At 41.4% G+C, this 24,909-nt stretch overlaps 1 protein-coding gene across 1 annotated transcript in view; it reads left to right on the top strand.

Moving 5' to 3' along the window:
• Nucleotides 1-22,272, top strand: part of ZMAT4 (zinc finger matrin-type 4) — a 382,122-nt gene extending 359,850 nt beyond the window's left edge. The window contains exon 7 of the mRNA XM_033232049.1: nucleotides 20,641-22,272. Within this exon, the coding sequence (XP_033087940.1) occupies nucleotides 20,641-20,656 (16 nt within the window). The 3' untranslated portion in view covers nucleotides 20,657-22,272. The remainder of the gene's footprint in view (nucleotides 1-20,640) is intronic.
• The last annotated feature ends 2,637 nt before the right edge of the window (nucleotides 22,273-24,909 follow it).

Genomic DNA, 24,909 nt, shown 5'->3' with positions numbered 1-24,909 from the left:
TATTCAGTAAACATTAATTCATTCATTAATTCTATAAACATTAACTCTTTTAGCATGTATTTATTATCTACTATTTGCTAGTAGATACTTTCCTGGTACTACCCTAGTCACTAAAGAACCATTATGGATTGTAGGCCAGCCACTCTGCTCACTTTTGTGGATACAGAGACATTGTATGAGACAACATCACTGTAATAAACAAATGAAGCATAATATGAGATATAATGGCATTTCAGGTGGGATACAGTGGGGATATGAAAACGTACAAACTTAATAAGACTGTTTCGGTTATATAGTTAACGTCTATATGATATTCTGCTGTTATATATTGTTTTACCTACAGGAGATAAGCTATTTTCCAGAGGAGCAAGCTGTCGGCTATAAAGTAGGTATATTAGTCTGTTCTCATGCTACTGTGAAGAAATACTTGAGACTGGGTAATTTATAAAGGAAGGAGATTTAATAGACTCATAATTCTGCATTGCTGGGGAGGTCTCAGGAAACTTACAACCATGGCGGAAGGCAAAGGAGAAGCAGGCACCTTCTTCACAGGGCAGTAGGATGGAGTGCCCCAAGCAGGGGAAATGTCAGATGCTTATGAAACCATCAGATCTCATGAGACTCACTGATTATCACGAGAACATTATGAGGGAAATCACCCTCCCGATCCAATTGCTTTCAGCTGGTCCCACCCTTGACAAAGGAGGAATATGGGGATTACAATTCAAGGTGAGATTTGGGTGGAGACACAGAGCCAAACCATTTCAGTAGGCCTCGACAGATGGTCATTGTGTTAGTGTGTGACCTGTTCCTCTGAGAAGCAGATTCAAAGACAGGATTAAACATGCAGGAATTTTATTATGGAAAACACCTGTGAGAGAAATGTGGAAGGATCTAAGAGAAACTGGGAGAGCTGTTAGACTACTAGTCTAAGCCTTAGTGGAAGACAGAGGGAAGGATGATCAGGTGTGCAGTCTCAGAAAGCAGGGCCGTTGGGAGTGGAGCCAATGTTTCTCTTTAGAGGAGCCCTCTGGTTTCCAGAAGGGGTCTGCTTTAAAATCCCTGCTGCATTCATGGTGTGGGAGTGACCCAGGAGAAGCCATCACAGCTCAGGAGTTGAAACCTTGGTTGACTACTCCCTGTAGGGACAGGTCTGTGAGACACACTCTCAGGGCTACCACAGTCACCCTGAGTTGGTACTACAAGCTGAGAGAGCAACTGGCAAAGACTTTGTTTAAAGCAGTTTGGTGCATTTTTGAATGACCAGCTCAATATGGCAGGATTATAAGGTGCCTTTTGGTTGGAGAAACAAGAAGACAAAAAGGGAGAATATTGAGAAATAATGCCAGAGAAATGCTCAGTACATTAGACTCCGATATGATCAATAGTCAGATCAGAGTCTAGTGTATAAATCTAAGGAATTTAGGCAATGAAGAGAAATTGGCAAATTTTAAATAGGGAATGATTCAATTAGTTTTTTTTTCCTTCAAATAAATCAATTAGTGGACGTATTAGAAGATGTGATAAGAAACAGGGAGAGAAGTTGGAACAAAGTATGTTTTGAACTATAGCAGTAACAGTGGAAATGTGAAAGCTAAGAAAAGTATTTGAAAAGTAGAATTAATATCACTGGATCACCAGTTGTGTGTGATGAATCTGATTGCCTGGTTTCTGACTTGGACACTAGATAGGAGCTATTCCCTCATCAAAAGATTGCATGAAGCAACACTGGTTTGGGGGGAAACTAGTTAAGATTTGGACAGTGAAGCATTTTTGTTCTCTCAAATACTGATTTATCCAGCAGTCAAAAGATAATTCAAGGCTTGAAATGCAAACTTGGGAGCTGTAAGCCTTTCTTTCTCAGTAGTCATTTTTAGCAACCCTAGTGGAGTCAGTCAGCAACCTCAAATCTTGTAAGGGGAGGGTATCTTAGTCTGTTCTGGCTGCCATAACAAAATACCTCAGACTGGGTATTTTGAACAGAAATGTATCTGTCACGGTTCTGGAGGCTGGGAAGTCCAAGTTCAACGTGGCAACAGGTTCAGTGCCTGGTGAGAGCCCATTCCTTAAAGCTGGCAGCTTCTTTTTGGGTCTTTACATGGCAGAAGGGGCAAAAGGGTTCCTTCAAGCCTCGTTTATACGGCCACTACTGATATTCATGAGGATGGAGGCCTCATGACCACATTGCCTCCCAAAGGCTCCACCTCTTAATATTATTTAACTGGGGATTAGGTTTCAATATATGAATTCTGTGGGTGGGAGTTACAGACATTTAGACCATAGTGAAGGATATTGGTTAGCTTGTTTCTCTTGAATCTTGGCATCTCCTTTGACCTTTGTCAGCTTAGCAGAAGTCAGTAAAAAGAACAGCCATAAGATGTAATGCCTACAAGATCACAAGATTCCAAAACAAGTTTCTCACCAAATGCACAAAGAATTCTATCAGCCTCATTCCTGTCTTTGTCTTTCTCTCTCCTTTTTTGTTTTTGTTTTTGTTTTGTTTTAAGACTCTATTATTGCATTTCAAGCAGATGTGTGGAGTGAATCTGCACATATTGTTCAAGAGCACCCTTATCTCTGGACCTCTTATGAGCAATGGTGAGATATTATCTGACTTTCTTGACTCAGCCATGCAGAACTCACCCACAGAAATCATCAGAATCTCTAAGAAAATAACATGCTTTGGCTTTAAATTTCATTTCTATTGTTTAAATTTCATGCCATTAATTCAGGCAACATAAACATTTCCAGCAAAACTTCTACGCATACATCACAGTCTTGGGGGAATGGGGAAGAGAAGGAAAGATTTTGTAATTCTGTGGAATGTGAAGAAGGTTTCAAAATAGCATTTTAAAAATCACCTATCTATGCCAGGAGATATGCTATGTGCTTTGTATCCTTCCTCTTCTTCCTCCTCCTTCTCAGTTTTTTTTTTTTAAATCTTCTTTTAATGCACTAAATCTTTAATGATCAAACCACCCACTCTGTGGTTCAAAATAAACAAATGGTTTTCCATCTTGTTCAGCATAAAAGTGTGATCTTGTGTCATGGCCTGAAGGGTCCTTCCTACACCTAAATGTTTTGATTATCTCTTTGCATTCTTTCCAACTTCTCACCCTTCTTCCCTGGGCTCCAACCAATGGATTTCCTTTTTTTTTTTTTTTTTTTGAGACGGAGTCTCGCTGTGTCACCCAGGCTGGAGTGCAGTGGCCAGATCTCGGCTCACTGCAAGCTCTGCCTCCCGGGTTCACGCCGTTCTCCTGCCTCAGCCTCCCAAGTAGCTGGGACTACAGGCGCCCGCCACATCGTCCAGTTAGTTTTTTGTATTTTTTTAGTAGAGATGGGGTTTCACTGTGTTAGCCAGGATGGTCTACGATCTCCTGACCTCGTGATCCGCCCGTCTCGGCCTCCCAAAGTGCTGGGATTACAGGCTTGAGCCACCGCGCCCGGCCACCAATGGATTTCTTAGCTGCCCCTTGAAGACCTCCGTGGAACTCTGGCTTCAGAGCTTTGCACTTGCTAGTCCTTCTGCCAGCTCTTCCCCTGACAATCACATGCCAAATGACCATTTCTCAGTGAGGCCTTCCTGGATCACCCTACTTAATATTGCAAACTCCTGCTTCCACATCCTTCATAACACTTCTCCAGCTTAATTTTTCTTCATAGCCCTTATCACTTTCCAATGTCCTATATAATTTATCTATTTTCATTCATCGTGAGTCTCTCTATATTAAATATAAGGTGTGGGTTTTTGCCACTTCGATTTTCTGCTATGTTTTTGGCACATTAAAAGAGATTAAGAGAAATACCTAATGTAGATGATGGGTTGATGGGTACAGCAAACCACCATGGCACGTGTAATGTAACAAACCTGCATGTTCTGCACATGTACCCCAGAACTTAAATTATAATTTAAAAAAATAATAAAATAAAAGAGTGCCCAGCTCTAAATCTGTGTGAGGTGTAAATATTAACATTCCCATTCACATGTGAAGGGATTGGGCTGAGAAAGCTTAAGTAATATGCCCAAGTCACATGATTCATAAATTGCAAGATTAAAATTCAAATTCAAATCTGTCTGGCCCCAAGGTTCACGCCCTACTCATCATGCTGTGGCTTCCTTCATTTCCAAACAGTGAAATGCTTTCATAGAATCAAGATGAGGCTTCTTAACAGCGAGCTGCTGCTTTCCAAACTCTGGATTTTAGATCAGGGAGTCAGACTGTGAGACCCATGTCAGAGGCCAAGAGAGGAAACAAACACCATCAACAAAACAGCGGGATTTGCAGGCAAACCCCAGCAGTCGTTCATGAGATCACTGAACACCTTCTTCCCAGCTCCCAGGCTGGCTGCCCGCACACAGACTGTGGGAAAACTGGTGACACACTCGAGCCCGCCAAGAGTTCCATTTAGATTGCATGCACAGATGTCTAATTGGAGTTCTCTGTTTATTAACATAAGCTGCTTTGCCATTCTGAAATGGGAGTTAATCAAAATATTGCAAATTATGCACCTTAAGAAATGTCACTCTTTATCATGATTGCATTTCCATATTTTTTCCATGAACGTTTGCTGTGTGTGTGTGCATGAGTGTGTGTGTGCATGTTCAATTCTTTTAAAAATCTACTCTACTAAGATCAGGCGCTGGTGGTGGGATGTGTCTGAATCTATGTTCAGAGGATCTGGCAGAGGCAGTAGGAGCCACAATCCATTGCAGCTTTATGTACCGCACATAACCTACATTTCTACAGCAACTGGTTAGGAGCAGAGTGATTTCCTGGCATTTGCAGCTCACACAGAGCTCTGGAGAGCCTTTCTCCCTTCCCTTTCTGTGTCTGTCACCAGGGAGGAAAGGTCATCAGCTGGAAGCAGATAATTATGCTGCCTTAGGAACTGGTGCTTTCCTCTGAGGACTGCTGGAATGTAATTCATTTCTTCAGTCTTTCTTCTTGAGTATTAACAAAGTCAACAAAAAAGATTTTCTTCCCACCAGGACTTGCCAGCATTGGATGAAAGCAGTCAGCATGAATTTTAATCAGAGTGACTGTTTTTCAGCCCGAATTTTCCATAATCAATTTTTTTTGTCTATTAATTGAAAGTGAATACTTATAGAGTTTGAGAAATGATGGATCCTAACACCTAACACCTCAAATCCCACTCAGTCACATTCAGAGTTGAGCTCTGGTGCGTCTCCATAGAACCTAGACTTATGTAAGGGATGCATTTGAAGATGATTTTCTTTCTTTTTTTTTTTTTTGTTCAAATGATTCACCCTGTGGTTTCTTTAAATAGGTCAGCTAGTGCTGTAAATTAATTTACACAAGAGGGAGTCAAATTTTCATTCCTCTTTTTTAAAAAGAAAATTCATATTGAAGATGAGATTCATGTGGATTTTCTTAAATTTGCTTTTCTTTTTTACTGTGCCTTGTGGTTTGCTTTGCGTTGTTTTCCTCCAGCTACTCTTACCTTTGTGGGGTGTGTGAAGGAGAGACCTGCCCACCTGGGACATTCACTACACTGGTTCTGTAACTTCCTTTGTTATCAGAACAGCCCGGTGCTGATGGTGTTTGAATAGGGATCAACATACAGACTTTTTTTTTTTTTTTTTTTTAACTGGGCTTTAGTGTGAGGGTGTCAGCATTTCAGAGGACTGCTGGGATTAGATCAAATTGTTCCTTGCTTACTTTTTTCCTGCTTGGTACTCCATCATCACACTTTTCTTCCTTTGTATTGACTGTCTCAATTGCTAGGGCTGCCATAACAAAGTACCAAAAATGAGGGATGTAAACAACAGAAATGGCTTCTCTCACAATTCTGGAGGCTAGAAGTTCAAGATCAAGGCATGATCAAGGTTGTTTTCCCTCTGAAGGTGCAAGAGAAGAGTCTATTGAGGCCTTTCTCCTGACTTCTGGTAGAGCTTTGGTTTGTGGCAGCAGAACTCCAGTCTTCACATGTCTTTCTTCTTGGACATGCTCCTCTATGCCTAAATTTGTCCTTTTCATAGGGACACAGTCATATTGGGTTAGGAGTCACCCTACTCCAGTATGACTCAACATAGCTAATTATATCTACAATGACTATTTCCAAATAAGGTTGCATTCTGAAACACTGAGTGTTAGGACTTCAACATATAATTTTTGGGGGGAGCATAATTCTACCATAACACTGACTATTATTATCAGTCGTTGCTTAACAAATTACTCAAAAACTCAGTGGCTTCAAACAACATTTATTATCTCACAGTACCTTTGGGTCCAGAATTCAGGAATGGCCTAGCATAGCTTAACTGGGCACCGGTCTCTAGCTCTGAACTTCTCCTGAGGCTTCAATCAAGGCCGTCATCATCTTAAGGCTCAACTAGGGGGAGTCTGCTTCCAGCCTCACTCAAGCGGTTGCTTGAAAAAATCCATAAGTATTTGGTTCCTTGTGGGTTGTTGGAATGAGAGTCTCAGTTCCTGACGAACTCCAGGCCAGAGGTATCTCTAGGCATGAGAAGCTCACATGAGAAGCTCAGCAACTCACAATGATCACAGTAAACAAGCAAGAGGGCAAAAGAGGAGCATGATGGAAAACACAGTATTTTATAACCTAATCTTGGAAATGATAATACAATTCATATGCTATTTGTTAGAAAGAGGTCATCAGACCCAGCCTACACTCAAGGACAGGGGATTATACTAGGACATGGATCCCAGGAGTCAGGGACCTTCAGAAGCCATATCAGAAGCTGCTACCTTGGTCCATCCTCTGAGTCATTCCTTTTCATGAAATAGAGCGTGTTTGTAACTGATTAGTTTACTTGACTTGCTACTTTCCATTAGAAATCCTGGTGTCTACTAACCTTTTTTCATTTTGCACTGTCTCTGCTACTTTTGGTCCAAAACAGCAGTGTTTCTGTTGGTGTCATGATCTTAAAAACATTGTATGGTTTCTGTGAATCTGAGTTTACTATACTAGAAAAAAGTTATACCCACAAATGTCTCCAAGAAAAGCCCTTCTCCACCTTTGGGCTCCGCTCAGAAGCCTGAGAGATCATATCTTGATGCTTCCTAGCTGTCCGATTGTTCCACTGAGACAATCGGTAAGACACATCTTTCATCTTTTTAAAAGGCTCTTTGTGAGACAGAATTAACACGCTGATCCTTTGATCTTTTTGAAGTTTTAACCAGTAGTTATGCAGTCTTACCCTTGGCTATATGTCTATACCACGTTTTCCTGAAAGTACTCAAAACCATTTCTTAATTCTAGCATCATTTGCTGTCCAGAGAGATTGAGACTTTTCAAAATTATCAGGTCTTGGTTCCTTCATGTTTAACAATTCTTCCTTCAATTTATCACTCTTACAGTTTACTATAAGCAGCCCAAAAAAGCCAGATGGCATCTTCAGCCTTTTGCTTGAAAATCCCAGCTCGATCACCAAGTTCATTAGTGCTGGCCAGGTCAGAGTTGTGAGCTCAAAAACAGACTCAGTTGGCCCCTCCCACGTATGTGTGCCTCCCTGTGGCATCCCCTTCCCTAACTGTCCTTCCCTCTCTACCACTGGCTTCATCATTTTTTGCGGTTTTTGACTGCATAGGCTGAAATTTCCAACACCCAGCTTGACATGTCTTGTTTTCAATTGCTTCAATATATTAAATTCAATGCCTTGGACACTTGGAAATCCATGATGATAGTGATTCATCATATAAGCAAATCATTGATAACACTTTGGTTGGCTAATGTTGTTCCCTCTACCTTATCTCATTTAAAGGGTATAAAATAGTCTTTAAGGGGTGGTAAGGTCGTATGATGATATAAAGTTATAATTCTAATGATTTCTACCTGAATAACTTTATGACTACTTTACCATTTATAAAGGGCTTCCTTTCACTCATTTATTCCTCACCAAAGGCCTATATGGCCAGTGTCTTCTTAATTTAGAGATTAGGGAACTGAGGCTCATAGAGGTGAAGTCATCTGCTATAGGTTACATGATTTAGACAGTGCTGAGTGGCACCAGCGGGACCACACTCCACAGTGCTGTGTCCCATTCCATATCCTTGAGGTCCTGCTGGAACAATTTGGAGGATATCGTTATTTGGGGTGGGGGCTCAGGGTGAATTTTGACTAAGATAACTCCCAGACGTGGCTGAACTGTTTCTACAACATCGACTTTGACTACAGTGGACATTACAGCCATCGCTGCCTTTGCAGTATGGGCTTTGCTTTGTATTGGTCCAAACCTGGATGCCCTGGGGGTTGCCACATCAGACCACTGTCTCCCAGAGCCTCCGCGAGCATGTACTGGCTTTCTCCATCCTCTTCCATCGCCTATCTGCACGTTTATAAGATAGAGTTTGGCCCTGTCTGCAGAATGTGCTGACAGCTTTCAGTAATGGATATGGACATCTGCTGAAAGGTTTGGCTGTGTTTGTAGCTGGGTGCTGGTTAGCACGTAAACTCTGAGCCTGGAGGTGAAAAAAGAAAAGAAAAGGAAAGAAAGTTAGCATAGAATCTGCTCTATCTGTGAATTTGTCATTTTGGAGTTTGTCATCATTTTAGACAGGACTGACAGAAGCTGCTGAACTTGAAACTGAGTGACGTTAGAGGGATGAGCCCATCTCTGCTGCAGTGACCTTGGCCAGGCCACAGGCATTCAGCTTGGTGGAGGTGAAAGGAACTTAGGGAATGGTCTGGTCCAATTCTTCATTGAATAGATGAAGAAATTGAGGCTTGGGGAGATGAAGTGACGTTTCCAATGCAGCCATTTAGTGATAAATCCATTGTGTTGATTGATCTTCATTTAATTATCTTCCACAGTTCACTTATTCTGTTACATAATGTTGTTTCAGAGTTGTCCTGATAGTATAATTATTGTCAAATAATTTGTTATAAAAATTGTATGAGGTCAGGCACAGAGGTTCATGCCTATAATTCCAGCACTTTGAGAGGCAGAAGTGGGAGGATCACTTGAGGCCAGGAATTGGAGACCAGCCTGGGCAACATAGTGCCACACTGTATCTACAAAAAATAAAACAATTAGCCAGGAGTGGTGGCATCTATGTGTAGTCCCAGCTACTCCAGAGCCTGAGGTGGGAGGATCACTTGAGCCCAGGAGTTTGAGACTGCAGTGAGTTATGATCTCACCACTGCACTCCCACCTGGGTGACAAAGTGAGATCCTGTCTCTAAAAATAAATAAATAAATAAAACAAAATTAAATTAATAATTACATGATCATATTGCTGCTTTTTCTACCGATCATAGGCCAGCCCTTGTACCAGGGTCCTCCCTGACTCCTCAGTGGCCCACATATGTGTGCAGGTTCCCTGATCTTCTCCATCAGCTTCCCAACTTCTTTTTCTCCACTCCAGGCTGGCACATTCCCTCTGCAAGCAGAGTGGCATCCCATCCCACACTACTTCCCATTCTCCTTCTCAGCAACCTACCACATATAGTGCTTCTTTTCAAACTTCACCACTTCTGTTCCCGGTCCTTCCCTCCCCTCCGGCCTCACCACCACACATTCCTCCCCTCAACAAAACATACTTCTGCCAACTCATCCCTTGAACCTGCTGCTCTGCCTCTCCATCCTTCAGCCCCACTCTGCCTGAAGGCCAGCTTTGGAGACTAACTTTCCACTCCTTGCCAGTGGCTGACCTGAGCATAGTAGTAATTGCTGGCATTGTGATTTTCACAGAACGTGTACCCCAGGAGATGTGCTCATGAGCTAAAGGGGAGGAAGACAGGACATCAAGAGTCTAACATTTTCCCTTCACCTGCTTCCTGCACTTTGAGGCACTGCAGTGTTTGAGAGAGAGACACAAATTATTACAACATAGCAGTAGTTCGTTTCTCTATCAAATTCACCTATTGTTTTTTCCATTGTATTTCTATTTGGGAAAAATCAGTGGGTTGATTTGCATTTCAAAACATGTCTGATTTCAGACACTTTCAATGACTCTAGCCCAGAACTGTCCAGTGGAAAGTTCCGTGGTGAGCGTTGTGTTTTGTATCTACTCTATAACACAGTAGCCACTGGCCAGACTCGATTGCTAATACTTGAAAGTGGCTAGTGTGACTGAGGAACTGAATTGTAAATTGTATTTCATTTTAATTATTCTATATTTAAATAGCCACATAAGGCTACTGGGTACCTAAGTGGGCAGTGTAGAACAGACCATCGTGCCCTTTGTTGAGGAGGGGAATTGTGAACTCATCAAATATTAACATTTCCCCCAGCTCCCACCATCTTTTTGCCATATCCCACCATTTCCATGATCCTTTGCTTGCCCTTGAACAGGTAAAACCAGGGCTGCTCTTGGCTTCTAGAAGGTATATCTGACTTCAGTCCCCTGTCTCTGTTTCTGCCGAACATATAACTTAGTAATTGACTTCAGCCTAAAACCGAGGCTGTTGTAGCAAATAAATAATAATAGTAGGCCAGGCGCGGTGGCTCAAGCCTGTAATCCCAGCACTTTGGGAGGCCGAGACAGGCGGATCACGAGGTCAGGAGATCGAGACCATCCTGGCTAACCCGGTGAAACCCCGTCTCTACTAAAAAATACACAAAACTAGCCGGGCGACGTGGCGGGCCCCTGTAGTCCCAGCTACTCGGGAGGCTGAGGCAGGAGAATGGCGTGAACCCGGGAGGTGGAGCTTGCAGTGAGCTGAGATCCGGCCACTGCACTCCAGCCTGGGCGACAGAGCGAGACTCCGTCTCAAGAAAAAAAAAAAGTAATAATAATAATAATAATAGTAATAGATCACATTTATTTGTTGCTCCATATGTACCAGGTATGTAATACTTCCATATATTAACTCACTTAATATTCACAGCAGCTCTGTGAGGTCTGAGTGTTATTATATTATACCCATTTCATAGTTCAGGAAACTGAGGCAAAGGTTACAGAGCTACTACATGCCAGAACTGGGATTTGAAGTTGGGCATTGATAGCAAACCTCACTCTTGAGCACCTATTGAACTGCATCTGCCATATGCATCTTGGATGCTCTCAGTGCCTGCCAGTGTGGAGTGGGATTGGGATCTGTATACTAAAAAACAGAAACAGAATCAGAGAGGTTTGCTACTGCAATATTGCAATGCAATTCTGATGCTAACTACCTAGAGTTAGGGCAGACTTCACAACTTAAGAGAACAGACTTCAGCAAGACCACCCTCACTTCAGATGTCAGCTGCAAGCTCTGAGGGTCCCAGGACACCTGCACTTCTGACCAGTTGGCTACAAATTTGGGTTTCCCACTCTCCCTCAGGTTTGATTCCTAGAAGGAATGTCAGAACTTAGGAGAGAGCTAGACTTGCAATTACAGTTTTATTATGAAGGCTACAAATCAGGACCAACTAAATGACAAGATGTACAGAAGAAGGTCTAGGAGGGTCCCAAATGTGCATCTTGTATGTCCTTTTCTTGTGAAATCAGTATTGTGGGACTTTTCTTTAGTTCAGCTAAAGATGGGGTCCTTGTCACATGGCCACAGAAATTTAGGCTCACAGACAATTTAAAAGGTGAGTAAGGCAGGGTTTTATTGGCTGAAAAGGGAAAAAAGGGAAAGAGGGATCCTTCACAAGTCAGAGTCCCTGCTGGTGCGCTTCTGCAGGCAGCTTGAATCCTAGGTTCCACATGGCTCGAAGAGGAGGGGCCAGGCTCCCAGTCAGTGCAAAGGGTAAGAACTTCCACCCCAGTGCACAGGCTGGTTGGAGTTTTTCTGGGAACCTCTGCACTCAATGTCTCATCAAGACACAACACTCCCTCATTACGCTGATGTGTTCACTCGACTGAGCATTGGTGTCCAGAGTTTGATTGTGCTTTCTTTACTTAGGTATGACTGAATTATTGGTCATGTGACTGAACTCATTCTCCAGCCTCTCTCTTCTCCCTAAAGGTTGGGCTACTGTTATTTGGCCTCAACCCTCTAAGCACACGGTTTATCTTTCCAGCATGGCCAGCCTTCATCCTGAGTCTATCTAGGGACTCACTATGAGTCACCTCATTAGCATAAGCTGTCAAGTTCCACTGTGAATTACAAAGATACGTCTATCATTTGGGAAATCCCAAGGGCTTAGACCTCTACCTCAAAAACTTGAAAAAAAGACCCGACAAACTCTTTATTGTACAAGAGCTACATCAGAAATCTTTCTTTCAAGTAACTAAGAGTAAGGAAACAAGCATTTCTAAATGTTTAGTGGTTACTGGTCACATTCATCTACATTATATCATTTAATCTTCATGACATTCCTAGGAGGAAGATATTATCGATGACTTTGTTTTATAGATGAATAAACTGAGGCTAAATGAAATTAATAACATTGTACATGAACATCCAACGAGTAACAATTGGTATGGAAGTTTAAAATCAAGTTTAAAATCTAACTTTCAATCACAAGCCCTTTGAATACATTACAAAAATAGTAGAAGGAGATAAGAATATATATATAGATGCTTTCAACAGCTAATTGTTTTTCTTATCTGAAAATGCAGGATGGGAATGGACTTACCTGAGATAGGCCAGTCAATGAGAAATGTGAGGATCTGGGAGTGAGGCTTCTTCCCAATGTGCCAAGTGATTCCTTTTCTGATTTTCCTCATGTGTTTATTTAGGAAAGATTACATTTTAATGTGTGTCAGGCCTTGTAGCAAGCATTGAAAATACACAAATAGAGAGACACAGTCCCCAGGCTTCCTTAAAGAGGACACAGACAGTACACAAAATATTGCAATGTGACACGGCTACTGAAACAATAAAGAAAACCACTTAGAGACTCCGTCTCAAAAAAAAAAAAAAAAGAAAACCACTTAGAAAAACACAATAAAGGGCTGGGTGTGGTGGCTCACGCCTATAAATCCAGGACTTTGGGAGGCGGAGGAGGGTGGATCAAGAGATCAGGAGATCAAGACCAGCCTGGCCAACATGGTGAAACTCTGTCTCTACTAAAAACACAAAAATTAGCAGGGCATGGTGGTGGGCGCCTGTAATCTCAGCTACTTGGGAGGCTGAGGCAGGAGAATCACTTGAACTCCGGAGGCAGAGGTTGCAGTGAGCTGAGACGGTGCCACTACACCACTCCAGCCTGGGTGACAAAGCAAGACTCTGTCTCAAAAAAAAAAAAAAAAAAAAGGGAAAGAAAAATGCAATTAAGGAAACAATAAAAGAAAGTTCTAACTAGAAAGGGGCGGGAGGAAGAGGGGAGTCAGGAAAGATTAGGGGAGAGAATGCAGGAGCTGGGGGTTGGAAACATACAAGGATTAACCAGATTTCGAGTTCTGTAAGTGAATAGAAAAGGAGTACTGAACTCTCTCTTGCTTCAGAGGAGGAGGCTAATGGGTTGTGGATAAAAAGAGTTAAACTCTGTAAAATATTTAAATAGATGTATTCTTAGCCAAATATGAGTTACTATGGCCCGTGATGCAGCCCTCAGGAGGTCCTGAGAACATGTGCTCAAGGTGGTCATGGTGTAGCTTGGTTTTATACATTTTAGGGAGGCATGAGACATCAATAAAATACATTTAAAAAGTACATTGGTTTGGTCCAGAAAGGCAGGACAACTACAGTGGTTCCAAGGCTTCCAGGCTATAGGTAAATTTACATTTTTTTGGTTGACAATTGGTTGAATTTGTCTAAAGATGTGGGATTAACAGAAAGGAATGTCTGGGTTAAGATAAAGGGTTGCAGAGACACAAGTTTTTATTTACAGAGGAAGCCTTCAGGTAGTATGCTCCAAAGAGAATAGGTTGCAAAGTCTGCGTTGATGTTCATGCTGGAGAGGTATAATGAGGCATGCCCCACCCCCATTTCCCATCATGACCTGAAACAGTTTCTTAGGTTAAATTTTAAAAGAGCCCTGGCTGAGCAGGAAGTCCATTCTAATGGTTATGGGGAGGGTTTCTTAGAATTTTATTTTTTGGTTACAGGGTCCTGATGATGCTCAAAGCCTAGCACTTTGCAGAGCCCTTGCTCTCTGCCTCAGCTGTAGCCAGAACCCCCAAGGCAGAAGGAAATGGAGTCACCCAAATATTGGAGGTCAGGTTGTGATGTTGTGGATCTCAGGAATGAGGAGGATGTGTGTGTATTAGGAGTTCCAGCAAGTTTCCTCATCTGTAAAATGATGATGTTCAACCTCCCTAGATAATCTCTGGGATCTCTTCTGGCTCTAATGTTTCGTTATTTTGTGATTTTATGAAAAATGTTTTGCAAAGCAAATGAATAGTGTAAATAAGATTATAAAGAGAATATTTACCTTCTTAAGGGAATAAACTGTTCTGAAGCACATCAGGAGTGTTCATTTGCATATAAACAATGCAAATTCTATATAAGCAGAGGAGGCTTGTTTTCTTAGGTGTTTTGGTAAGTTAATTACAAATCGTTCTTGTCAATTTTGCTAGTGTTTATGTATTAGGAAGCAGAAGAGCTGAATTCATTTTAAAAGTGCTATACTTTTGAATGTTCACAATTTCTTGAATGTTCCCAATACCTGACTTTTCTCTGAATTAGCCAGAGTTTTCTTAAATTATTTCTTTATTCCATGGGTTTAAACATTTGGGATTTATTTTTTTCAAGAAGGTTTTGAATACATTTGTCTTAATTTAATTTAGGAGAGCTAAATAATTAAACATGAGGCAAAAGTACATAAAAAGTGGCAGCCTTTTATTGCAAATATGCACCCACTGTCGGGCGAGGTTCTCTGGTCCTCAGGTAGAGGGCCAGGGAAGTCGCTCCTGGCCTCTGCCAGGGAACTTTTATGCATTGGCACTGGAAGGGGGAGGGCAGTGGGTGGGATAGGGGCGTGATAGGGGCGTCTCCGTAGGCATGGCCGGGAAAGTTTCCATTTCTTCGGAGTGACGTCACCTGGCGCATGCTCAGTTGATCTGCTTTTTCCCGGGTGCGGGCTGACCTTTCCCGTGTGAGGGCAAGTTGTTGATGAAGAACCCGGAAGCAACAGGGACTGAGCCATCTTGTTTTCCCTCCTCCATTTTGTCCCTCCTCCCTCACCCAAACAAAATTGTTATGTTCATCAGATCTCAGAGGTGTCAGCTGAACCGCATTCTACTTTCAGTCATCCTGAATGGGCTTAGGACTACTCAACAAAGTCTATAACCTGTTAGAGTCCAAAGTCCTGCTCCACTTTTGATTCCCAACATCTTAATGACCTCTCTTCATCTTTCTCCCCCTGTACATCTGAGTGCTTCTTTTTCCCACTTCCAGTATCAGTCAGACTACATAGGCTTCCAATAAAAATTACCACGTTGGAAGAATTTTATTTGTCTAGACAACTATATTGAAGATTTGGTTGTCACACAGAGCTAGCACCATGCAGAGGACCAAGCCATCTTCCTGATTCCATTCTCTCTAGGCCTCTTCCCCTTCTCTCATATTCTCTTTCTCTTCTCTTTTTTTTCTCCAAACCCCCTTATCCCCCTGACATTCACCCTTTTCAGAAGCAAGACACCTTGTGCCCCATGTCTTAAGCACAGCAGTTTCCTGCTGTAGCTTGGGCATTTTCTTAAAGTTTTGTTCTCCACTCCCAGGTGGTTGCTCAAAATATTCCAATACATTTTGTTGTGTCAGGGTGAATTCAAGAAACATGATCTGAAAGAAGCAGGTTTCCACCAAGGGGGATAGGAGAGGCTGGGCAAGCAAGAGAGGTGGGGGATGAGTTTCCAAGCAGAAGGAACAGCCTGCACCAACCATGGCAACATGTGAGAGCCAGCACATAGAGGAGCTTCACCTGATTTTCTATGATCTGGAGACTTGGAGTAATCACAAGGAGTGATGAGTAAAAGACAGGACTGGAGAAGAAGATGCCAGTGACATTACAGTGACCTTTATGTGTCATATTAAGACATTTTTATTTTGTCCAGAAGGTGCTGGGAACCCAGTGAGGGATTATAGCACCAGCGTAATGGGGACGCAGAGCTGACTGCAAACATCCCAGATAGAAAACTAGTGCAATGTCACGGACCTGGAGTAGGACGTGGGGCAGGGGATGAAGAGGAAATGGGACATTTAAGAGTGAAGTAGGAGACCAATAAGATTTGGGATTGATTGATTATGGGCTGAGGGAGAAAAAGGAAATGGCCAGGGAAAATGCTGCACTTTTGTCTTGAATACTTACTGGCCAAGTTAGGGAATACAAGAATAGAAATTAGGAGATGTTCGATTTTGGAAATATAACTTCATGTGGTTTATCACTGCACTATTTTAATTTATGGGGCCAAAGTGTTACGTCCTTGGATGTCATTCAGTTGTCAGGCAATAGGCCGAACAAGTTCCAGGTCATGACTGTTCAGCAACATTTTGTGAAAAATGCCTTAGACATGACTCCTCCTCTCCTAACAAATTCTGGCCATATCATTTCATGTAAACCACGGCCCATGATTGCCTTTTCCTTATAACTATAAGCTTGCTACCTGGCTATCAGAAATGAGGCTTCATCATGGCTAAGGATGTTTTGCTCTGTTTTTTCACTGACTTATTGAACAGTTTACATTCAGTGTGGGACCAATTAATCATTATACATTTCTCTAGCTGCCACCTTCAAACTCACATAGTCAAAGTGCTTTCTTCATTTTTCCTCCATATTGTTAATATCTCAGGAAGACTGTGTATATCTCTGGTCATTTTAAATGGTGAGACCAGTTTTTTTTGAGACAGAGTCTTGCTCTGTTGCCAGGCTGGAGTGCAGTGGCATGATCTCAGCCCACTGCAATCTCTGCCTCCTGGGTTCAAGCGATTCTCCTGCCTCAGCCTCCCAAATAGCTGGGACTACAGGAGCATGGCACCATGCCCAGCTACTTTTTGCATTATTAGTAGAGACAGGATTTCACCATGTTGGCCAGGATGGTCTTGATCTCTTGACCTCATGATCCGCCCACCTCAGCATCCAAAAGTGCTGGGATTATGGGTGTGAGCCACTACACCTGGCCAAGGTGAGAACATTTCAATGGTCCTTACTAGTCTATGTCAAGATTTCTGTCTCAAAACGAGGTCAGAGAATCCCCCTATCCTGGACCTTCAGGATGAGAATAAGGGGAAAGACTGGTGGTGGAAGAAGCGGAAGCTTTTGGACGTGCCTGTTCCTGCAGATGTGATTCTCATCTGGCTTGTGCTAGAAAGCTGTCACATGCACTGTGTGGCCCAGCCTTCAATAGGGGCTGAACGTTACAGAAGTTCTATGGAGTGCCACATTCTCTGACATGGACACTTCTCTTTTGGGAAGGTGGAGGTACCCATTCCAAATTGCCCAACATTTTTCTAGCTCCTTCCCGAGACCCCATGAAAAATCCCTATTAACATTCAGTTACATTAGTTTTAGAAAGGTAGCAAATGTGGGCCGGGTGCGGTGGCTCACCCCTGTAGTCCCAGTGCTTTAGGAGGCCGAAGTGGGTGGATCACCTGAGGTCAGGAGTTTGAGACCAGCCTGGCCAACACAGCAAAACCCTGTCTCTACTAAAAATACAAAAATTAGCCTGGTGTGATAGCACGTGGCTGTAATCCCAGCTACTTGGGAGGCTGAGGCAGGAGAATTGCTTGAACCTGGGAGGCAGAAGTTGCAGTGAGCTGAGATTGTGCCACTGTACTCCAGCCTGGGTGACAGAGCAAGACTCGGACTAAAAAAAAAAAAAAAAAAAAAAAGGTAGCAAATGTGCAACTGAGGACATGTTTTTATCATGTTTGTAGTTTCATATATGTCAAGAAGAAGATGAGCTATCTGAGTATGATTGGTATGGATACGGAGCAATTGAAATTCTCCCTTCAGATGGAATCATATTTAAGGCTGTCTGAGAACAAAGACTGCCCTTCGCCACAAATGGAAGCTATGTGATGAATTCTTTTCCCTATGCCTTTCTTCAATTTTCTATTTAAAGAAATTTCTGAAAATACATGAATTATGCAGCTTATCTCTCAGATGAAAAAGAATTTTCTTCTTGGATTGGATGTCTGCGTGTTTATTAATAGCAGTAAAATTTTCCGTGTTCTTTTGTATCAGATGGGATGCTGACTAAAATACGAAGGAGTCTTTCCAGCAATAATAACAGTAATGGATGAATAATTACAAAAGCTATATGGAATTGAAAGACATTTTAATTTGTCATTATTTCTATGTATTCAGAAAGGATCTGAATAATTATGATAACTATAAAAGGAAGAGTGTGATGTTTTTCCTCATTATGGGATTAAGTTCTTAATATACCACTTTTACTATAAGCTAAAAAAAAAAAAAAAACCGTTTCATCTGGTTTTCTCTAACGATGTAATCATGACTAAAGACTGTTTAGCTGTGAGTGTTTGGTCTTCTTACTGTTACATGAAGATGCCATGCTTCAAACTCATTTTCATCTCAAAAGTGTTCATCTAGGCCGGGCGTGGTGGCTCAAGCCTGTAATCCCAGCACTTTGGGAGGCCGAGGCGGGCAGATCACAAGGTCAGGAGTTCGAGACCAGCCTGGCCAATATGGTGAAACCCCATCTCCACTAAAAATACAAAAATTAGCCGGGAGTGGTGGTGGACACCTGTAGTCCCAGCTACTCGGGAGGCTGAGGCAGGAGAATCGCTTGAACCCAGGAGGCAGAGGTTGTAGTGAGCCGAGATCGGGCCACTGCACTCCAGCCTGGGAAACACAGTGAGACTCCATCTCAAAAAAAAAAAAAAAAGTGTTCATCTTTGCAGTTTATAAAAATGAAGTTATACTTATTTGCTCAGTGAGAACTTTCAACCCTTATGTCACATTAATTTGTGAAGATGACAAGGACTGTTGAATTTCCTTAGGTCATGACCGTATGGTGGCAGAGTATGAGATTCTAAAACAGGATTTTAATTTTTATAAGAACTACTAAAAAGTGGCTGTAGCTACCAGGGTCATGCTAAGGCAAAATTTCAAAAATTTCAAACCTATTTTTAAAAATATGCATGTAGTCTCATTTTTTTTTTTGTCTACATTATACCAACAATGTTCAAATTCTTATTCAGATCCTAAGAATATTCTATGACAGCACTTTTTTTGGAAAATGAAATTTCAACATATGCTCTGTGTTTCTAGGTGAGTGATAGAATTTTCCTTTGTAGCTTTTGAATTTTCATGTACCAGTTTGCCAGTGAGACATTTGGACCCTAGCGATGGAAGATGGGAAAACCTGTGGAAAGATTCTAACCTGCTCTAACACTTTTGCCACCCTTCCCTCTAAAATATGCTTTAAGGGAAACAGCCACCACTAGAAGATGCTTTTCCAGCATCCTCCTTTCAGATGGAGCACTTCTTCAGTAGCATGCGAGAAATCCCTGGCAGAAGAGGTCAACAAGCTCTTTCACCTCCTGCTTTTGAGTTTTTTCCAGAGTTCAAGTTCCACCCCTTAACCGCTGTTTGATCTTGTGCCATTAATTTAGCCAAGTGAAACCTCAGTGTTCTCACCTTTAAAAGGGGTGGAAATGGTACACATAGGAAAAGTGGTCTGGGGATTAAATTAAAATATAAAGCACTTTGGGAGGCCGAGACGGGCGATCATCCTGGCTAACATGGTGAAACTCCATCTCTACTAAAAAAATATGAAAAACTAGCCGGGCGAGGTGACCGGCGCCTGTAGTCCCAGCTACTCAGGAGGCTGAGGCAGGAGAATGGCGTAAACCCGGGAGGCGGAGCTTGCAGCGAGCCGAGATCGCGCCACTGCACTCCATCCTGGGCGACAGAGTGAGACTTAGTCTCAAAAAAAAAAAAAAAAAGTAAAATAAACGTAAAATTCGTGACATGTAGTAAGTATGTGGTAAGAGGTAGTATCTTCTTGTCATAAAGAAAAAACAAAACTAAATATCCTTCAAAAATTAGCTCTCAATTTTATGAAATCAATACTTTTTGCAAGTAAAACCAGAAACAATTTTTTTTTTTTTTTTTTTTTTTTGAGATGGAGTCTCACTCTGTTGCCAGGCTGGAGTGCAGTGGTGCAATCTCGGCTCACTGCAACCTCCGCCTTCCGGGTTCAAACGATTCTCCTGCCTCAGCTTCCTGAATAGCTGCAACTACAGGCGCGCTACCATGCCCAGATAATTTTTGTGTTTTTGGTAGAGATGGGGTTTCTCCATGTTGGCCAGAATAGTCTTGATCTCCTGACCTCGTGATCCGCCCGCCTCTGCCTCCCAAAGTGTTGGGATTACAGGTGTGAGCCACTGCACTGGGCCCAGAAACATTTTTTTTTTTTTTCTATTCATCTAACAGAGAAAATTCTGAATGAGTGGAGAACGAGGCTTATATTAATTTGAAATTTAACCACTGTAAAGTTGCTCTCCACTTTCAACAAAAGGGTTCTGCATGCAGTTATACCTGAAACTTAAAGATGGGTGTGTGCAGCATGCCATAAATAAAATCAATTCATTATTTTTATTTTGAGAACATTTGGAATGAATTTAGTGTCTGGATTGACAATGTAGAGCTATACATTTTCTTCTACATATGTGGAGATGGCATTGGTAATGGAGATATTATATATACAGGTTATTTAGAACCTGAAAGATTAACCTTATAAATTCAGATGCATTTGAATTTGATGGTTAAGGTAATATGAGAAGTAGAAGGGAGACGGGGTGGGGGGAGAAAGAGGTGTTGGAATTTGTAATTGTGAAAGAAGGTAACATTGTGTTTCCTTTTGTCTTATAGCCTGAAGAATAAGTAGTGAAAGCATCAATCAAGAGATAAGAACAAAATATCAGCATTTCTCTGCTGTGGAGAATCGCTATCAATAACCAGAGGAGGCTTCTTTCTTGAACAATAAACATTTCTTACAAGGATTCACAGATTAATATACGACTGATCTTGATTTTTGGAAATGAATGAGGTTTCTTTTTTTTCTTTTTCCTTTTTTTAATTTTGGGGTAAGTTATGATATTTGGATGGATTTTTAAATTCTTTCCTGATAACACATTTAGCACATGTTCTAAATTATAATCCTATAGCAAACCATTGGAGCATTATTCAAACTGAAAGTGGAAAAATTTAAATTTCCAATTTATTCTAGATTTCCTCAGAGCATAATTATTCTGTTAAATCCTCAATGAGTGTGATGTAAACCACCTCTATCCAGAAATATACATTGTTTTTTCATCATGTTGGACACAGTTGAGGGTGACATGCACAGAACCGGAGCAGATCACTATTAGTGGAAAATATCAAGCCAGTCCTTCTCTGTTCTCCAAGCACAGGAGCCAGGTTTGCCATCTGAACAATGAAGACAAAGAGAGTAAATAAAGGAAGAATTCTCATCTTTTTTTCTGATCACTCAAACAACAGTTTCTCAAGGTTAAGCCACGTCCTCCTTGCAAGTTGCCAAATAATAGCTTAGGAAAAGAATTAGTCTGCCTGCATGATGATCTTCTTAGGCAAAAATGTCTTCACAGCCCTTGACCTTGGTGAATTTTTTCACCAAAAGCATCTAAAAGAAGAATTACAAACCCCAGAATGAGATGGAAATAAATGAGTATTTTTTTATGATGTTTGGCCTGAACTGTGGGCTTTGATTTGGGGATACTGACAGTTCGGAAAAAAGTGAGAAAATTCTGAAGAAACGGCAGCCTTGGACTAGGCGGGGTCCCCTATTTCTTCTGTTTCTCACTGAAGTCCTATTGCTGAGCCAAGACTCAGTCACTTTGGAAAGAGCATGACCGAGAAGGAAAACGGTTGCTTTCTGATGGGGAGCGTCTGAGTGCAGATCGTAAGGCTCTTTCTCTAGGTTTAATTCTTTTCCATGGTGACTGGACTTGGTGTCTTGCAGCCTGGTTACAAAGTGGGATGTTGAGCTTCTACTGACGATGCCCTGCATGGACCAGCTGGGATCTGGCTGGGGCTGCCCTGTGTCCCTAGCAACCATAGGCAATCCATCTCCTCGTGTCAGGAATTTCTGGACACCCACTGTTTTCCACCAAGAGCTTAGGTGGCAACAACTCAGTGAGCAATAAACAAAATGACACAGAAATGTACAGTGTTGTTACGAAGGAACCTGTTTCCCTGTGTTCAAAATCTGGCACCATTCCCTTGAGCAGGGCCCGCTCAGGAGGGACCAGGTCTGCCAGTTTCTGTGCCTGCAGAGAGAGGCAGCCCCACCAGCCACACCCGACTCTATGAGAGGAAAGGGGGTTGGATGGGAAGAAATCTGCTTTGCTGTTTTGGAAAGCACACGGACGACCTACAAACCTCCTGTGATGGTGTTTCTTCGGATGTGTAAAATAAGGCTTTATTTGTCAATTCCGCTGTAAAATAAGCATTGTCCGAGTAAAAACAGCAACAACAACAAAACACTGTTTCTGTTTGGGTTTAGTGAGTGAGCTTATGCCCTAAAGTGCTGTGCGTGCGTGTGTGTGTGTGTGTGTGTGTGTGTGTGTTTTAAAATAACCTCATATAGAAAAGTCTATGAACATAGATTTCTTTTACTCTACAGAGAGGCTATGCCAAACCTTTATAGACAAGCTTCTGGCTGTAATAATCAGATTATTTCAGAATTCCTCATCTAAATGCCCTTGCTCTTTGGCAACCTGTCAAATGGAAGTGAATACCCTGCCAGAGGTTTTGTGTGTTTGTTTGTTTTCAAATGTCTTTATTTTTGCCCATGCAGATAATGGAAATTATCATTCTAGTGTACCCTGGAGATGACATACTCAGTTTTAGGCAGGAAGGGACTGCTACTGTTGTTTACATTTTGGGAATTCTGGAATGGAAAGATTCCTACTTGGGAAGTTAGCTGTTTGTGGTTGTCTTTTCTGTTTGGTTTGCTGTGGTTGTTTGTTCAGCTAAGTCATATCTTACCTTCCCATTTTATTATGAGTGGATGGGAGTGGGATGGAAGGTAGATGTTTTCAAATAACCAAATCAATTCTGAAGGAGAGGAAAAAGACCCACACAGACCTGGGTGTGTCCCTCTCTTATGTCCAGTCCACCCTGGAGCTGCTGTCATGTGGTCACAGCAGAGACTCCGGGCAAGCTGAGAAGATGAGCCAAGTGATTTTCTGTAAAATGTTAATTCAGAGGAACTAGGAGAGAACTCATATATTTGAAAGAGTGAAGCTGTTCAAAGTATCAATATTTAAAGTATTTTTACTATTCAGGAGTTTGTATAATAATGTTAACTAAACTAACCAAATACTGCCCATTTAAAGTTTTGCTGCAGTGGGGGAAAAATTATTCAAAATTAACATAACACGCAAGCTTAATGGACTCCTTATACTATATCAGAATAAAATTATTTGTTTTTAAAAGTTTAGTGGTTATGTGGTTGAAATTGTCTTCTTAAGAAGATAAAACACTCCTATAGTCTTGGTCATGCAGTTAATTTACTTTGCAAAAAGTTTTTCTTTGTCAGTACAGAGGTAAGATTCAGGCTAGCACCTGTGCCAGAGGCCACAGATGCCATGGTAGTGAAACCCAAATTAATGAGGCTTCGTTAAATTTAGTCTCCAAAGCCCAGTGAACTAATAAATATAGTCATAAAGTAATCTGCTAAGTAGAGGGGACTACAGTGATTCCTTTGGCTATAAAGGTAGTAATAAAACTCTCATCTGCAATTGCTTGACTGCAAAGACAAATAGGATTTGTGTTTCACTTGCCTGTTGGATGACATATGTAAGCATAAATTGGAACTGAAAGAGTCTTTACACTTTTCTATTGACATGAGTTTATTAGGTCGACCAGACCAAAGGATGAAAAATTTAAGATACACGAAAAATACTGAAACTCCTATAGGAAAATTTGAACCTTCCGGGTAGGGCTGGGGGTGGAGTGTGGGGGCATCCTAACTCTTCCAAAGCTGATATTTTGCATCGGAAATTTCTGACGTGTCAATGTGAACACAGAACATTAAAGCTCCACTAAGAAAATTACCTTTTTAAACTGCCAGGTAATAAAATTATACTCTCTCTATATTCCATCCGAACAAAATATTCATTGTTCACTTGACCTACTTATATGAGGAATTGTTTTTCTTTTGTGACCAGAATAAGGAGGGTCCAATCAACATGTTATTGTGGAGACAGCCTTTTTTTTTTTTTTTTTTTTTTTTTTCTGGCTTCTACCTAATTTATTTATAATAAAGGCAAGCTAGGCTACCTCGTAGGATTCTGGTGGGGATTAGCTAATTAATAAATATCAAGTGCTTAAAAATATGGATCTCTGTATAAATCCTGCCTTAATTTGTTTTCTAGTTTTAGATGTGCATGTCAAATCAACTGTCTGAATATTTGAATGTAATATTCATGTTTGTAAATTTGGCTTTACATTTAAGATATAAAAATTTTGAGGCAAAATGAAATCCTAGCATGGGTTGAGAGCATCTAGCCCAAGACTGGCAGATATAGCAGTTAGGGAAACAAAAAGCACCTGGAAACCAAACCAAAATGTTTTTAGAAGGCATTTTTGGCTGGGCATGGTGACTCACGCCTGTAATCCCAGTACTTTGGGAGTGCTGAGGTGGGCAGATCTCTTGAGGTCAGGAGTTCCAGACAAGCATGATCAACATGGTGAAACCCCATTTCTACTAAAAATACAAAAATTAGCTGGGTGTAGTGGTGCATGCCTGTAATCCCAGCTACTCCAGAGGCAGAGGCAGGAGAATCGCTTGAACCAAGGACACGGAGGTTGCAGTGAACTGAGATTACGCTATTGTACTCCAGCCTGGGTGACAGAGCAAGACTCTGTCTCAAAACAAACAAACAAAGAAACAAAGCATTTTAAAAGAAGGAAAGGAGGGAGTCTCAGCATTGGTTTAAGGAGTATATTAAATAATTCTGTGTTATAATAATTAAAATGCCAAGGTTCAGCAATGAGTTATATAAAAAGTAGAGTGGATTTGAAGTAAAGACTACAATCATGTAATCCTTACTTCACTCCCATGTTGAGTGAAAGGTAAAGGGAAATCATAGCTAGTCCACATATTTCTAAATA

Source organism: Trachypithecus francoisi, unplaced genomic scaffold, assembly GCF_009764315.1.
Source record: "Trachypithecus francoisi isolate TF-2019V2 unplaced genomic scaffold, Tfra_2.0 Contig01440, whole genome shotgun sequence".
NCBI classification, from domain to species: Eukaryota; Metazoa; Chordata; class Mammalia; order Primates; family Cercopithecidae; genus Trachypithecus; species Trachypithecus francoisi.
The sequence above is the reverse complement of the archived record's forward strand: the minus strand, read 5'-3'. Positions and strand labels throughout refer to the sequence as shown.